Source organism: Podarcis erhardii, assembly GCF_964252035.2.
Source record: "Podarcis erhardii genome assembly, chromosome: 3".
Lineage (NCBI taxonomy): Eukaryota > Metazoa > Chordata > Lepidosauria > Squamata > Lacertidae > Podarcis > Podarcis erhardii.
Window position 1 is genome coordinate 84,516,094 of NC_138507.1, and position 15,877 is coordinate 84,531,970.

Sequence of the window (15,877 nt, forward strand, 5' to 3'; positions counted from 1 at the left end):
GAACTAAGCTGTTTGAAAACTATGGTATGACTGTACTCAGTATTACCCTTTGGTGTACATGGGAAAATGTGCTCTACCAGAATGTTTTGTTGACAGTTTGGAGCTTTATTTAGGTATTTGCAGCTATTCCCCCCCACCCCCATCTGACCTGTGATCCTACAGATTGGGCATATTTCAGGTGGGGACTGACATAAGTGTTTATTCCTTGAGCTGGAAAAGAGAGGAGGAGCTGAGCTCCATAGTAAACCATCTTTGTTTTCCTCACTTTTTAGGTTGTTGGGTTGAGTGCCTTCTTCATGAGGCTTCAAATCTGAATCCAGGCTGGTAAGTTCTTCAGCGTATCTGTTATAGGCTTAGCTGTGGGGATTGCCTCATACTTAGGCGTTGCACTGCTCCACATTTGACCTTCCTTCAGTGAGAGTCGGCCAAAGAGGCCTTACCCAATCCCCGTTATGAACGAGATGTACATAAGAAGTCGTCATATATCTGGTCACTACTTACCCATCTAGTCCAGTTTAGCCTATTTGTTGAGGCTCCCCAGGGAGTCTCACTCGTGTCATCTGCTCTCTGGTCCTTTTACCTGGAGATGATTCAGCCTGGGGCCTTCTGCATTCAAAACCATAGCTACTACTGAGCTATGATTCTTCCTACAATGAGAAATGTAGAGCGCTGAGGAAGCCCTTCTCAAGACTGACCCCAGATTATAGAACGTTACTTCCAGGAGGTCTCTTAAATGGCCAGCCTTCTTCTTGTTGTTGTTGTTGTTGTTGTTGTTGTTGTTGTTTTTAGAAAACTGTAAGTCATTTCTGTTTAAACTGGTTTTCAAGAATATACTAGGACATGTTTAATTTGCAACCAGTTATCTTTGCTCATTTTTGCGCTTGCTGTTATGATTTAATTAATGGATAGTTTTTACAGCCTTTTTTGATTAGCAGGGTAGCATGTTTTAATTCAGTGGGTTCAGTACTGGGGAGGAGGTAGCAAAAGGCACGCACTTTCACCCATGAGTCATCAGGTTACTAGAGGCCTTACAGAAGCTTTGACTGCTGCAGTCTGGAAGACGTGGTGCCTGCAAAACATTGTCATTGGTATTGTAGCTGCCCTGCGTTTACCTCCAGCTGTACAGATATGTTTTGACTTGTGTGTAACGGAATGCTGGAGGGAACCATGGGAGTAATGGGACAGTTCCAGGCAGTTTAAGCACAAAGGTACTGTGCCTTCTTTACCCAAATTGTTATTGACTTGATAAGAACCCAGTGGCTCTACAGAGCAAAATGCCACAGAGAACCTGTGTTTGTTTCTTTGTCTTCGTTTACCTCTTGCTCTGCTCTAAGCAGGCATTACAATAGGCTGACTCTTGAGGGCTGCAAAACCTATGATGTTGGGGTTTTTTATTGCACATTGGCTGAAGGAAATGCATTCCTTGTGGAGGAGGAAATGGACAAGAAACTGCTTGCTTGAAATGAAGGTGCCTTCAGCAAAGCATTCCCTGAAGCGTCATACTCTAGCCATGTCTGTGCTTCCTGCTCCTTTAGCAGGCCTCACCTTTTCTGCCCTGACTGACCTTTGTTGTGAACATGTGCTTATTGTCACTTTCCTGCAGTGCCAAGCCTGCTGTTTGCCCTTGATGTATGTCAGTAGTAGAAGTACTTGATGCTGTTACATCATTCTAGCGTAGTACTTAGAAACGGAAGCAAGCCAAGAGCTGTGCTGAATCCAGCACAGGCAAGTTCTGCGTGCAGTCCTTGTCTGTAGAGGAGTATCATCTGTTAAGGGCGTTCTAGTTGATGAGATTTCACAGAGCAACATTTCCTGTATCCTTTTAGCTACCTCAGGAAATGCTGTTTTGGGGCCACATGGTTTGTGAACTTTGCAGGGGTTGTGAGGACTGAAAGGCCCGAGAAAGGCAGATTCCAGCTCCCTTGTATATCATAGAAGGATTTCATGGCTGAGCTTCCGTCAAGCCTGGCTGCCTGATTTCTGGAAGGCTTTTGGACACTTGACTTGCATTTGTTGACAAGTTTATAGTCTTGGCCGGCAGCAGCAGGATCACTGCCCTTGGCTAATTTTTTACCTACACAGCAGAAGGCCTCTTGTCTGTGCTTTCAGGAACATTTGCATCAGTCCTGATTCTCCCCCCCCCCCCCCCCGCCCATCCCCATTATAAATTGCCTGCTGCCTCTGGCGAATGCTGTCCTGGAACCTGACACAGGTAGGTGCTGTTCATGGCTCATAGCTTTTACAGAATGTAGGCCTGCGTTGTTAAGCCCTGATGCAGCAGCATAGCTCAGCAGCTTTCAGCAGGGTTCCTTCTGTCCTAGAAGTGCCTCCAAGCTTTGCCCTTAGAGTGGCAGCGAAAGTGCCTCTCTCTGCCGTTTTATCCCTGACACACTTGGGAGTAATTTGGCTTTAACTAATACAAGCACATAATTCCTCCAGCCTGTCGGCATGCTTAATGCCTGCCGTTCTCTCCCATGTAGTCCCTCTTGGCAGCGACAGCACAAGATCAATAGCTCCTGCCTGGCCTGTCATTCCCGCCTGCAAGGTTTTCAGTTTCCATATCGGAAACGGCCTTTCCTAAAGAGCCCAATCAATATGCTGCTCTGAGGCCTGTTCTCGTTTGCTATATATAATCTGGACACACACTGTATGTTAGTGTGTGTATGTGCATAACACACAGAGAGAGAGGATGAGCCAATCCTCTGCTCTTGCTGGCTGGGAGGACACAGCTGTGCTTTTTCTTCTTCCCTCCTTTTTTACTACAGCTGCTTTCCAAGGCTCTGGCCTCCCTCTTTCCTTGGTTCTCTGGATGTTTGGCTGCTGTGGGACACAGGATATCTGACTGCCTTGTGGGAACGTATCTGGGCTGAATGGGGCATATGTGACTCTCTCTCTCCTCTGCAATTTCTGCTCTCGGCAGGTGACCTATTGTGCAAGTCAAGCGAGGGGACAATGACGAGCACTGCACCTTCCAAGAAGCCTTACCGCAAGGCTCCTCCGCAGCACCGCGAGATCCGGCACGAGCTGCCCATCCTGCGCGACGACCAAGATGGTGTGATTTTGGCGGAGCAGAGTCAGGTAACTGAAAGCCAGGCAGCTAAGGGCCTGGTCCCGCTTCGTCAGCCGAAGGGGTTTAGTTACCCCAAGGCAGGCCAGCCCAAACAGCAGGTGGATGGGTATGAGGTTTGCAACGTTAACTTTTCTTCCTGGTCTCTGGAGTCGAGCAGCGACAAGGAGCTAGCAGGGTGCCGAGCAGAGCTGAACCTGAAGAGCCGGACTCTGTCGCCTGTGCTGCTTCACAGCGGGAAAACGGGAAGGCGGAGTGTGAGGCACTGTCGGCACCCTAGCCGCGGGCGGCTCAGTAAGTTCATGAGTCGAAGCGTAGAGACGGTAGTGGTTTCTGGGGACGAAGGCCGGAGGCCGACTTGCTCCTTCAAGAGTAGAAGCCTGGAGCGCTCCCTCATGTTCAAAGAGCCCGCTGAGATCTTAGCACCTAGGAAGTTCCATGTCCCATCGACCCACCTGCCCCTCAAGGGCATCCTGAAGCAGACAGACATGCTGGAAGTGCGGCCTGAGAGCCTGCGCAAATCTCGCTCGGTGGAGACCCTGGCCCGTGGCCGCCGCTCACGGAAGTACAGCGACCCTCAGCTGTGCCTGAGCAGGCAGGACAAGCGCGGCTCTGAGCACAACAGCGGGAGCTGCTCCGACTCTGTCAGGCGGAAGGAGAAGATCACGGAGGAGAAGCTCCAGTTCTCCAAGTTCCTGGACGAGATCACCCACCGGGTGCTGAGCCCTGTCCACTTGCACTCCTTGGGGGAGGGCAGAGCAGGAGAAGGGAGCCAGGACTCCCCCACTTCTCCCAGGTGCTCCACACCAGAAGGGCAGAAGGAGAGCCAGCCTGAAGGCACCAGGCGGACGGCTGAGAAAAGCCCTCGGCTCACTAGGAGGAAAGCAGAGCGGAGGCGCGAGGGTCTCGATGTGGTACCTTGCCGTAAGAAGCTGCCAGAGGAGATGGAGAGGGCTTCCAGGCTAAGGAGGAAGCCCGTCTTGGTGAGGACGGACAGCAAGGAGAAGTTCCTCTCCATGGAGAAGCGGGTGGTGGATCTGTGTCAGTATCAGCTGCAGCACCTGGCAGAGCTGGGCTTGGCAAGGGTGTCTTCTGAGCAACAGCATCTGCCTCCGTGGAAGACGCTGGGTCAGGAGGGAGGGAGGGACGAAGGGCAAGACCAGAGTGAATACCCACCGCGGCTCGTGTGGCTACAGCCCCTGGGCTGCAGAACTAGCCCGAGGCCAGTGCTGGAGCCGAGCTACTCGGGAAAAGGGCCCTTCTCCCCTCCCTCACGTTGGAGCCAGGAGGAGGGCAGTGCCTCACCCAGAGCCTCCCCTTCCTTCAGCTTAGCGCTAAACAAGGTAGGTGCTTAGTGAAGAGGGAGTGAGGGACAGATGTTTGTCTGCCAAGTTTTGTCTGTCGTAACTTAGAGCAGAACTCCTTAAGTCTCCGTGAGGTTTGACCAAAGGGGTTTTATCCCCAAATATTATCCACCCAACATGTTTCTTATCAGCTCATTCCCTGCTTGTGTTGATCCTTAAAATCGGAAACTGAGCCCACATGCTTGAATACTGAATACGTCATGCTTTCTGAGTAGCCCATTGATTTTCTTCCTTCCTTTTGGCATCCAGGTTGCCCTGGATCTTTGGAGATGCTTACCTGTCGAGTGCCAGTATATGTGTTTGTGGCAGCTTACCCGTTTTGCTAAACTGCCCGGTAAATTCCTCAGGCACCTTTGTATGAGTCACAGTTCTTGAGAAAAACTGCCACTCACTCCCATCCATCACGGAAAGAGGTTCTTAAGCTGAGTGTACCCTAATGAAAAGGCGTTTTGTCTTTGCCCAGATCTCTCTCCTGCCCTCTTATACCAGGCATTGCATGCTGGGAGATTGCCAGTTGCCCCATACTGTGTAATCTGATAGGGCAAATCTTGCTACAGTCAGTACGTTCAGGACCACTGTCTTAGGCTGGCATGATTGGGCACCTGCCAAGGCCCTTTGCCCTAGCAAGGGGCCCATCATTGAAAGCCCCCTGGACCTAGAGATGCAGGGAGCAAGCAAAAAGTAGCAGAGACCCGGACAAACTGGTAGATAAGCAGGTGGTAGCAACAAAAATAAAAAGAATGGAAGCAGGCAGTTGCAGTTTGCTGAAGGTGTTTTGCTCAAGGGTCCTCCCCAAAATCTGAACTCAGCAGTATGTGTCAGTATTGTTTAGGGATATTAAGTCCGTATGGTGTAGTGTTTGATTAGGTCTGGGAAGACCAGAGTTCAAATTCCTACAGAGGCACGAAGCTCACAGAACGACCTTCGACTGCTAACACTCTCTAGGCCTAACCTACCTCAAAGTCCTTTTTCTGAGGATAAATTGGGGTGGGGGTGGGGAGAGGCCCTGCATGCTCCCCTGAGCTCCTTGGAGGAATAGCTGGTTGGGAGGGGGCCAGGAAATGTAAGAAATAATTAAAAACAAAACAATGGCATGTAACTTGAAGTGTCTTCCTATACAATGGGGATTGTTTTAAGATTGTTGGTAGCGGTCTCATTTGTGTGGTGCTTTACCTACGTGTATGGTGGCCTGAGCAATATAGAGTACAGGACAGTATATAGTATTTGCTGGCCAGTGGGTATCCTAAATGCAGTGTGGATGCTCATGGGCAGTAAAAGAGAACAAAATAAGTGGCTGGGAGTATCTCCCTCGGTCTGTTCACTAATGAAGGATCGTATTCACCGCAGAGCAGGTCTTCGGTTTTCATAGTGAACACTGTAATGCTGTCAATTTAAAGCTGTCTAGTGACTGAGATAATTTAGGCTGGTATAGTGCAGGATTGAATCTTAATCGCCCTGAGACCTCTGGGTATAGGGTGGTATATAAATTCAATAAATAAAAAAATAAATAAAATTAAACCCATCTGGGTGTGGTTGGACCAGAGCTCTTTGTATGAGAATTAGAGGGTGCTGTGGGTTATATCCATCTGGCACTTGTATGCTTCAGTTTGCCACTCTGAAAACTTGCCCATATTTTTCAGTGAGATTCTTGCTTCTGTTTCCTTTTTTGCACAGGAGCCCTTGACGGATGCAGAAAGGATGAGGTAAGTATCTTCGTCGCTTTCGTTATGCAAATCTTTATTTTCCAGGCTACTACAGTTATGCTCATTCTCTGAACTTGTGTGATGGTTTTCCCTTCCTGTAAGGCTCTACACCAGGGCTGGGGCCTTTTGGGTGTGATGAGCCAGATCTTCATCTTCCCCCACCCTGATGGGCCAAGCTTGGTAGGTGGGTGGGACCACCTACCTGCCAATCATCTGGTGTCATAGTGACACCAGGTGATTGATAGGGGTGGTCCCGCCCACCTATCAAAGCTGGCCCTTGGGGTGGGGGAGATACTGCCCAAGTGGGATTAAACACATATCAGCTAAAATTTAAACCTGCATTCTGCAGCCATGTTTCTACCTGCCATCACACATTATGTCAAGCGTGGAGAAGGTGGGTTTGATTTCAGGACCAGAAGGTGTCACCTGGCAGGTCAGGTTTACCCTGGCCTTTGGCACCTGAGATACTCAGGACCCACCCTATTATTGTGACTGAAATTTGTTTTAATGGTTTTTAATACTGAATTTCAAATTTTTGTAACCCGCCCTGGTAATAAATTTGATGATGATGATAATTTGCAGGCCAGAGGTTCTCTGCTCTGTGCCCATCAGGAAGCGTTATCTCACAAGCTTGATGGTGCAGTGGCTGGAACGATGATCCCGGAACTGATATAGCTGCCTCAGGCATAGATGCCAAAGCTAGTGTAGGTGGAGACCCAGCTGTACAAGCACAAACAAAGGGTCCAAACTTTACATTAGGTTTTCAACTTGCTGTTCCAGCAGGAAGAGTGGATAGGCAATCATTCATTCCAACAGCAGGCATCTATTTTAATTTCTTGAAAACATGTTTTAAGTGCTATTATTTGAATGTGATCTGCTGTGCTTTGGATATGTCCTTTGTGCAGTCTCTCTCACTATGAAAGTCAGATGTGTAAAAATATCTGCAAGGAGGCAGCAATATTTTGGACTGCTCTTAAATCAGTGAAGAACAAACCCAATGCAATAGTAGCAGAACTGTTGGGAGACTTTGTGCATGCAAGCAGATGTATGGCTGGGGCAGCAGAAGACTTCTGTGCCAGTGAGCCGTTATGCAAACATAGGCTGTATCTTCCTCCATAGACTGATTCCACTCACTTGCTTGGAAACTGGGTCACTTTTCCTCTGTGAGGGTGGAGATGGGCCGATGTCGACTGACCCGCCTCCCTGCATCCTTGCTAGATGTTTCATGGCAGCACGTAAATTATTGAGTGAGTCTCATCTTCCAGTGGAGGACACCTAAACTGCACAGCCCCATCTGGCTACTGTGTTTAGTACAGTTACTGTAAACTGAGACGCTGCAGGCATGGATGAGTGGCGGGCTACTGAGAATAAGGCTCTCTGTCTCTGCTCTGGTGGCAATATGATCAACTGACATGACCTTTTCTTATCTACAGCAGATTCCCGTATGTGCTCAGGCCTACTCAAAGCGGCTTGCTACTCATAAACAGAATTTAGTGGCGCAAGATCCAGAAAAGGCTTCACTAGAACACCCTTGCTATTCCTGACCACCAGAATGCACCTTATTACCCATCTTTCCCAATCTCTGTTGATCCTCTTCTTCCTGATGTGCAGATATGCCTCCAGAGTCCTCCTCCTGGAACTCGAAGGCACTGGCAGGAATCCAGTAGAGCTTAGGGCAGGCATAGGCAACCTTCGTCCCTTCAGATGTTTTGGACTACAATTCCAATCATCCCTGACCACTGGTCCTGTTAGCTAGGGATCATGGGAGTTGTAGGCCAAAACATCTGGAGGGCCGAAGGTTGCCTATGTCTGGCTTAGGGGGAAACCTGAAAACCTCTGTAGTAAAATGTACTGTAATTCCTTGTTGGACATGAAAACTTAAGAGTGAATAAACTGTTTTCTTGCTCATTCATGCATTTGGAGTTGCACTGGTTCTAGTGCTGAGGATGCCTCAGCACTATGAAATGGAGGTTTGCAAATGGGGTTTTAAAATTATTATTATGTTGGAAACCTGGGCTTTATTTCCTCTCTTGTGGTGAATGGTTGCTGGGGGCAGGGAAGATCTGTAAACTCATCCCAAGATTTTTTCACAACACAGTCATTTTCTCCAGATGTCTTTTCATATCCTGTGTGCTGCTTTCACCTGAAAAGAGAAGGGAAGGGGTTGGCAGAATTGTCTGAATGCGCCTTGCTGCAGCCCTCTTTCAAAAGTGAGGCTGTAAGTGTTGTACAGTCGTACCATGTAATGGAATCTGTTCCGGAAGTCCGTTCAACTTCCAAAACCAAAGTGCAGCTTCTGATTGGTTGCAGGAAGCTCCTGTAGCCAATCAGAAGTTGCGGAAGCCCCGTCGGACGTTCAGGTTCCAAAAGAACATTTGAAAACCGGAACACTCACTTCAGGGTTTTGATTGTTTGGGAGCCGATTTGTTCGGGAGCCAAGGTGTTTGACTTTCTAGGTACGACTGTATGGAAGACTGCAGCACTTGTAGTTTTTATTCAGGATGTTGTTGCTTTGTTTGCCTTAGGTTGTTGCAGCATGAGAATGAGGAGCTGCGTCGGCGTCTGGCTTATGTCACCAACAAAATGGAGACAATGGAAAGGGAGTTGGAGTCTGGGCAAGACTATCTGGAGATGGAGCTGGGCCAGAATCGTGAGGAGCTAGAAAAATTCAAGGACAAGTTCCGTAGGTATGTCAGCTTTAAGAAGCTCTGGGGTGCTGTAAGAGAAGGGAACCAGCTGGATAGAAGGACACATTGCTTCCTAACAATCTGAGATGTATGTACTTGGGATTGCTATTTTCAGATTTTTGGGGGAAGCAATAAATGTGTCATTGCACAATATATTTTGTCCCCTCCCTCCCCGCTGACAGTCGTATGAATCATTCTGTGCACGGGAAATGGTTTAGTGTTAAGTGGGTCCTTGGGATGGGGGCCATGAGTGGGGTGGAAACCTTATTTTAAAAGCCAAAATTCATCCGTCAGCATTTTTCATGCTATGACTTACTGGCTTAGTGTTCCCTGGGACTGATATGTTAATATCTTTATGACTACCACATGGCATAATCTGAGAGGTGAAACAGGTATGATGAAGAAGATTAGGCCTTGCCTCATCTTTGCTAAAAACTAAAAGCAGCTGAGTATGGCAAAGGGATTTTGCTTCACCCTGCCTCAAGGGAAGGGTGCTGCATTTAATCCTGGTAGGATATAGGGAAGGCAGGCACAATTGTCAGAAGATGCATTCATTAATCCTCCCCCATGGTATCTGTTTTAGCTGCATCATTTTGTTCCAGTGAGCAAAACTACTAGCATTTGTTGTGTCATTGAGGTGATGACCTATAGATAGAAGTTTGGAGGATTTTCCCCCTGTCCCACAACCTTGGAGGTTAACTAGATGGAACTGGACCTGAGATTTAGATTCATCCCATGTTCAGCTCCTGATTTCTTGAGTGCAGAGAGCATAGACAAGTTGACTGTCCTCAGCTTAGAAATAAGGATAATGGGGGCAAGTTCATTATGAAGATGGATGCAGTAATTATTGTAAAGGTCTTCATAGATAGAAAAGAAGATGGGAAATGCAGAAAGGGCGATGGGATTGACACTTGTTGGCAAAGCTTTCCCTCCCATTAGATAAAACTAGGTTTAAGAGTCTTCTTTGAATCTTCTGATTCCTTTAGCATCCTTTCTCCAAGGCTGAGACCAAGACCAGTTTTGGTCCTCTGCAAGTTGGTCAGGCTTGTTTTTTCTTCCATCTCTTCTATCCATGAACATAACATTCCTCCCTCAACTTAAACTTCTTGGGCTTGCTACAAGGAAAGGTCAACTGCTCATCTATGGACTGGAAGGTGTGAAACTATGACTTGGAGCCATGGCACACGGCTTCTTGAAATATCTCCACCTCACCTAACATCTGAATTGCAGGGTGTCTTGTGTCACTTCAGTAACCTGAACAATCTTGTGTCTGTCTATAGATTGCAGAACAGTTACACAGCCTCACAGAGAACCAATCAGGATTTGGAGGAGAAGCTGCACACCCTGGTAATTGACCTGCCGAGTCTATAAGAGGGAAGAGCGGGTGGGCCACACTCTTGTCTAATGGCTTGACTCCCATTGCAGTGTAGTAACACCAGGATGTAAGTCAGGATTTGAGGCAGAATCTCAGCATGAAGTTGCCCAGAGGGAGCTTTGCATTCTAGATCGTCTATGTTGCCTGCACCAGAGTTTGGGTTCTTCTGCAATGTAGCTACTTGTAGTTTTTGTCTCACATCAGCTTTTTAAAAACCCAGAGTGCTGGAAATTTGATGTGCTGCTTTTTGTAGGATCCGGGTGGGGAAAACTCATCATGGGGTTGTGGGAGTGGAGCCAACATTTGTGTATTGTGTGCATTCATAACACTCATGGCTGTTTCTTTTCTTTCCTTTTTCTCTCTCTGTCTCTCTCCTTTTCTTTCCAATGCTGCTGCTGCTGGCAAATGCTGGGTGCACTCACCTCTCAGGCCTCGCTCAGTCAAAGCTGGATTTTTGCAGTTGCGTCTTTTCGTTTGTGTGTTGTTGTTTTTCTATCTCCTCTGCACATGCCTCAGCCTGTCCAGTTTCATTGTTGGTCGCACATTATCCAGCCCTACTTCTGTCCTAGATGGGGTCCCAGCAGCTTGGGTTTTGCAGGGGAAAGGCTATCCTTGGAAATCCGACCAGTTCTGGCCCGCATGTTCTAGCATGGGCTGTTCCTTCTTACTTTCAGTTATGGTCTAGCTTGGGAAAGAAATGTCCTCTGCTTAGAGAAACCTGGAACTCATGGGACCCTCTCTAGAGTAGTGCTCTTCTCTAGTCATCTGGATGCAGCTCCAATGATTAGTATGTTGGCCACCAGCTTGTATTATAAGGCACTTCTTGTCACTTGGGATCTCTGTGGATTGTGAACGGATTCCTGCAGAACTTCAAAGATTTTTTTAAAAGACGTGCCCTATTAACATTTAAGCCACTGAAATTGGACGTTGGTAGTTCAGCCATCTCTGCCCTGTGGCATTCCCCTATTCATTTCTGTTGAATTTCAGAGGAAGCAGAAAAACTCTTCCCTGGCATCTTGAATATGTCTCTTTAATTATAGCTCTTAGAGACCAAGTTAACAAGCCCCACAGAGGTGTGCACACTCAGGGCTATTCATTTCGGTACAAATTCAATCTGCATCCCAGATCATTTTTATAGGCTACCTGCATCCTGCTGAGCTTATTCGTGCCCTCCATTTTTCTTGTAGAAAGGCAAGTGTGGAGGAAGTTCAGCTATTATCTGAGCCTAGTGAAATTTGCTGCTGAGGCAGGTGCTTGGTGGGATGGCTTTAGGACTCTTCTGTGTTGGTGACCGAGCCATCGCATGAAGGATCTGGGGGAAGGCAGAGGGCTGGGACCTTGATTCTTGGAGCTAGGGGTCTCCAGTTCCATTCATTTTAAATCCAGTTACTGTAACTGGAGGGAGGGGGGCTTGGATCCAGACAAAGTTAGTTGGACTTCGTGCCCATTGAAATCAATGGGACAGGTTAGTCACGACTTAAATTCCATTGATTTCAGGGGAGACGCAAGTTCAACGAACTTTGTCTAGATCCTGCCTTTTTTGCAGTGTATTCTACAACTCTCTGATTGCACCACACTGAATGCAAAATAAGCACCTGGAGAATCTCAGCTTTTTTGTTAAGGCTGCAGTTTTATGCACACTTCATTTGATGTAAGCCCCATTGGAGACAGCGATAACTTACTTCTGAGCAAACATGCATGGTATCTGACTGCATGTCTGCGAAGAAGATAGGTTTCAAAATGAGCAAGAAAATGCTTATTGAATTTCCAGAGCTGGATTTCCCCTTCGCAGAGCTCTTCCCTTCCCTGTGACTGGAAGTAACAGAATAATTTTTGCAAAATAAGAATTCCCCCCCCCCATTTGCTTCTCTTCCATAGCATACACAATTTCCAGTATTCTAACTTTCTTGCTTCTGAAGTTTTATTCTTTTTTTTAGAAGAAAAAAAACACACCTTGCATGTACAGAGCTCTGTCTCTGTATGCTCTGCTTAAAATTCTCATGTCTTGATCAAGTTTCCAAATTTGGCAATTCTGCAGAATCTCTCCCACTCTTTTTTTGGTGGAGAGGCTAGGAATTGCAAGGAGTGGGGGAAAAATAAAAGCCTGGTGAAATTAGGGGAGCAGGAATTGAAGCTTATGATGCAAGCACTGAGTGAATGTGTGCTGCTCTTGTATATGCTAGAAAACCTGCCACGATTCTTTGTTTTTTTAAAAGTGTGTAACTCTGGCCACATGCCTCCAAGGTGCCCCCCTTCTCCAGCTGTGTGGGCTAGAAGCATGTTCTTTGGTAAAATGAAAACTGAGATTTTATTGGAATTTGCAGGAGGTGCATAGTTTGTTTTACAGTCATATTTTACTATCAATGAGGTGCAAGCAGATTGCTGGATCCCTACCTATAGTGTCAGAAGTGTCATTATGTATTGCCATTATCCTTTGTAGGATAAAGTGTTAGTAATTGCTGTGCTGAGGGAGAGAAGGTTTGCTTAGGAGACCACATTACTCAATGGGAGCTGGGCTGTGTACTCTTCCAGTTGTTACGGTTGCCATCCATCCCTTGGATAAGGAGGTCCTACACTAGCGGTTGTGGTTGTTTTTAACTGACTACCCAAGTGACGGATGCGCTACAGGTATGCTAAGGATATCTCTCATCAGGCTTCACACAACTAGGGAGCATCTTCAAAGCCCAATGTCACAATATTCCCTGTTGGCATGTCCAAACCCTGACTACTTAAGGGACAGTGTTCACCCTCTGCATGATCTGCTTGCCAAATAGCTATGAAGAGCAGCTGCACCAGTGAAGGCTCCAAGTGCAGATTGCTTTCATAACTAGTAAATGTGTCTGAAGTCCTCCAAGCAAACGGATGCAGAATGACTGATTCCATGTGCTCTTTGAGCCCCATCTTCCTCCCTTGCTTAAGGGCAAAAAGGGAGCTCTGAATTTATTGGCGTTGAGTGGGGTTGGGTTTTTTTCTTTGAAGGGAATTGGGCAGGGAGGAAGTCCAGCTGCTGCTGACAAATGGGACTCACCCCCTATATATCCCTGTACTCCAGATTAAAAAAGCCGAAATGGATCGCAAGACTCTTGATTGGGAGATTGTGGAGCTCACTAATAAACTACTGGATGCCAAAACAACCATCAATAAACTGGAAGAGCTTAATGTAAGTACTCCTTTCCCCCAGTTTATGAATTCACTGCAAGGAAAGGGAATGAACTAAGAGGTTTCATTTTCCCTGAACAAAGGACCCGTATAATCACAGTTGGTGTTGGAACTTTTGCTGACTATGTAGGTCAGAGCTTTCCAAACTTTTCATGTTGGTGACGCACTTTTTAGACATGCATCATTTTGCGACACGCTAATTCAGTTTTGCATCATTTTGCGACACAGTAATTCAGTTTTATTAGCAAATCAGGGGTTAAACTAACCCCTTTCCAGCCCCGGGAGGAGCGCGGGGAGAGTTTGTGTGACACCTACACACTGCAGCCGCCACTAACACGTCGTGACACACAGTTTGGAAAGCTCTGGTGTAGGTTATCTTATGCTGGATGGGAAGAACTGTTTCCTTAGCACCCCTACTGTCTAGGAATGTTATCTTTAACAATAAATCTCCTTCTCCTTCTTCATGCATTTTGGTGCAATGGTAGTGAGATTATCCCACATTTTTTGGGCATCTCAGTACTGAAAATCCTGTGTTTTATTTTAAGACATTCAAGGGATGAACAGCAAAGAGGCATATTCAGTAGAATTAAATGCTCAGGCTGTTTGATTTAAGAAAGCAAGATCTGTGTGTTCCTACTCTTGCTGACCAGTTCATGAGCCATTTTAATCCAGAACATTTGGATTGGAATAATACTAGATTTTGTTGCCTTAGATGAGCTTAAATCTTGTTTAAACTAAAATACTCTGGTTGTGGATGGAGGTGAAATATAGCATAAAAAAGGGGGGGTTGTTGAAATTCAGTAAGTCTGTAAAACTTAACAGAAATACAGGATAGATTTGGGAGGATGCTCTGCTTCAAATCTTACAGCATTTTCTTCTGTCCAGATGAATGTGAGTTAGAACCTAGCTCATTTTACAGGGCTGGCAGGGAGGATTATTATTGCCATTATTATTATTATTATTATTATTATTATTATTATTATTATTATTATTATTATTTATTTTATATGATGTAATCAGAACCATTCCTACTGCTAGCCTAAGTGAGCTGGCTTTCTTTAAAGTGGCAGATTCTGAGGTACCATTAGAGCTCTCAGGTATCACCCTGGAACAACTTTTTTTGGGTCTTTTTCATTTTTTGCCTCAGGCCCCGGAATGTCTTGGGGCATCTCTGAATGTGATTTGCCAATCCTTGCATGTTGTCTTGACAGGAGCGATATCGGCAGGACTGTAACCTGGCAGTGCAGCTCCTGAAGTGCAACAAGTCTCACTTTCGGAATCACAAGTTTGCTGATGTGAGTGGAAATCTTGAGCTGGGTGGTTGGTTGGGGGAACCTTGTTCCAGGCTTCTCTCTCATCCAATACATAGAAAGCGTAGGAGGAACTGCTTTTCCTCATTCTGCAGGGACTCCCATGGGGGACAACAAAAGACAATGAATGCCTTGTCATCTTGTCTTCTCATTGTTCCTCAGCTGCATTTCTGTAAGTGGGAAGGAGGGAGGTTGTTGTCATTGCTACACCAGCCTTGAGCTTGATAGCATGTTAGGGCCCTGAACGGAGCCTAGAGAATTGCAGGTCTCCTGCTGAATCATCTCTTTCCCCCGTTGTGACAAAGGAGTTAGTGAATGAATGGAGAAGCCTGTTAACTCCAGGTGCTCTTAACTCATCATGATGGAGGAAGTTTTGTGTAGTGTCAGGAGAGAAAATAAGAGAGACTAGGTGGGCTGGGATGACTGGCAACCCTTGGGTGGTTTCTAGCCTTCAAGAAGATAGAAGGTCTCTTAAGACTTTTGTGATGTGGGGCCCACATCCATGTTCCTTGATGCAACGGGCTTGAGGTGGTTTCAGGAGCAGTGGGAGTGTCAGGCTGCTTCTGTCTCCGGAGCTAGCAAGTGCCAGGATGGCAATTGATTCTTATTTTATTTTTTTTTATAAATATTTATTAAAGTTTTTAAATATAAATGCACAAATAATAAACAGTCTTACTTCTATCACAGACATAATTTCATCACTTCTTTGGACTTCCTCACGTCTCCCGCTCTTAGTCGGGATTCTTAGTCTGGGGCAGGCTGCCAAGGCAGTGCCCTATAATTACTACATGCTTCCTGGGAGCCTCAGATTCTAGTAGTGGGGGCTGGTCACTCGATTCAGCGCAGCCACCAGCTAATTTTTTCCACTAATCAATAGCATTATGCTGGCCTAACATGCACCAGCAAGGCTCTCTTGTTTAATGTTCAAGTTTGAGCGTATGCTTCTCCCTGTTTCTTCTGAAGGGGCCTTGTTTGTCAGGCCCAGAGCCAAGGCAGGGGGGCAGAGCCACATTTTTTCCTCAGTTACTGGGACACAAATGGATCTTTTGAATTTATAGGTGGCTGGTGGTTTGAAAGATGCTTTTAATGACATGGTATGTCAGGGCAAGAAGTTAGAGCTGGGCAAGCAGCGCCTTCCACATAACTGCTTCATCCATCTGTCCTACCCTATTAGCTCAGTGGTTCTCTTAGTTCCGAGATAACGTCCTTTTT

The 15,877-nt window shown here is 46.4% G+C and overlaps 1 protein-coding gene across 5 annotated transcripts in view; it reads left to right on the forward strand.

Moving 5' to 3' along the window:
- Positions 1 to 15,877, forward strand: part of TJAP1 (tight junction associated protein 1) — a 43,659-nt gene that overhangs the window by 23,761 nt on the left and 4,021 nt on the right. For 4 of the 5 annotated variants that reach the window (XM_081856068.1, XM_081856069.1, XM_081856070.1 and 1 more), the window contains 8 exons: positions 273 to 324; positions 2,921 to 3,078; positions 6,106 to 6,134; positions 8,660 to 8,821; positions 10,102 to 10,168; positions 10,626 to 10,655; positions 13,249 to 13,356; positions 14,567 to 14,650. In XM_081856068.1, coding sequence (XP_081712194.1) covers positions 2,953 to 3,078; positions 6,106 to 6,134; positions 8,660 to 8,821; positions 10,102 to 10,168; positions 10,626 to 10,655; positions 13,249 to 13,356; positions 14,567 to 14,650 — 606 coding nt within the window. In that variant the 5' untranslated portion in view covers positions 273 to 324; positions 2,921 to 2,952. The remainder of the gene's footprint in view (positions 1 to 272; positions 325 to 2,920; positions 3,079 to 6,105; positions 6,135 to 8,659; positions 8,822 to 10,101; positions 10,169 to 10,625; positions 10,656 to 13,248; positions 13,357 to 14,566; positions 14,651 to 15,877) is intronic. The other variant, XM_081856072.1, reaches the window with a different exon arrangement.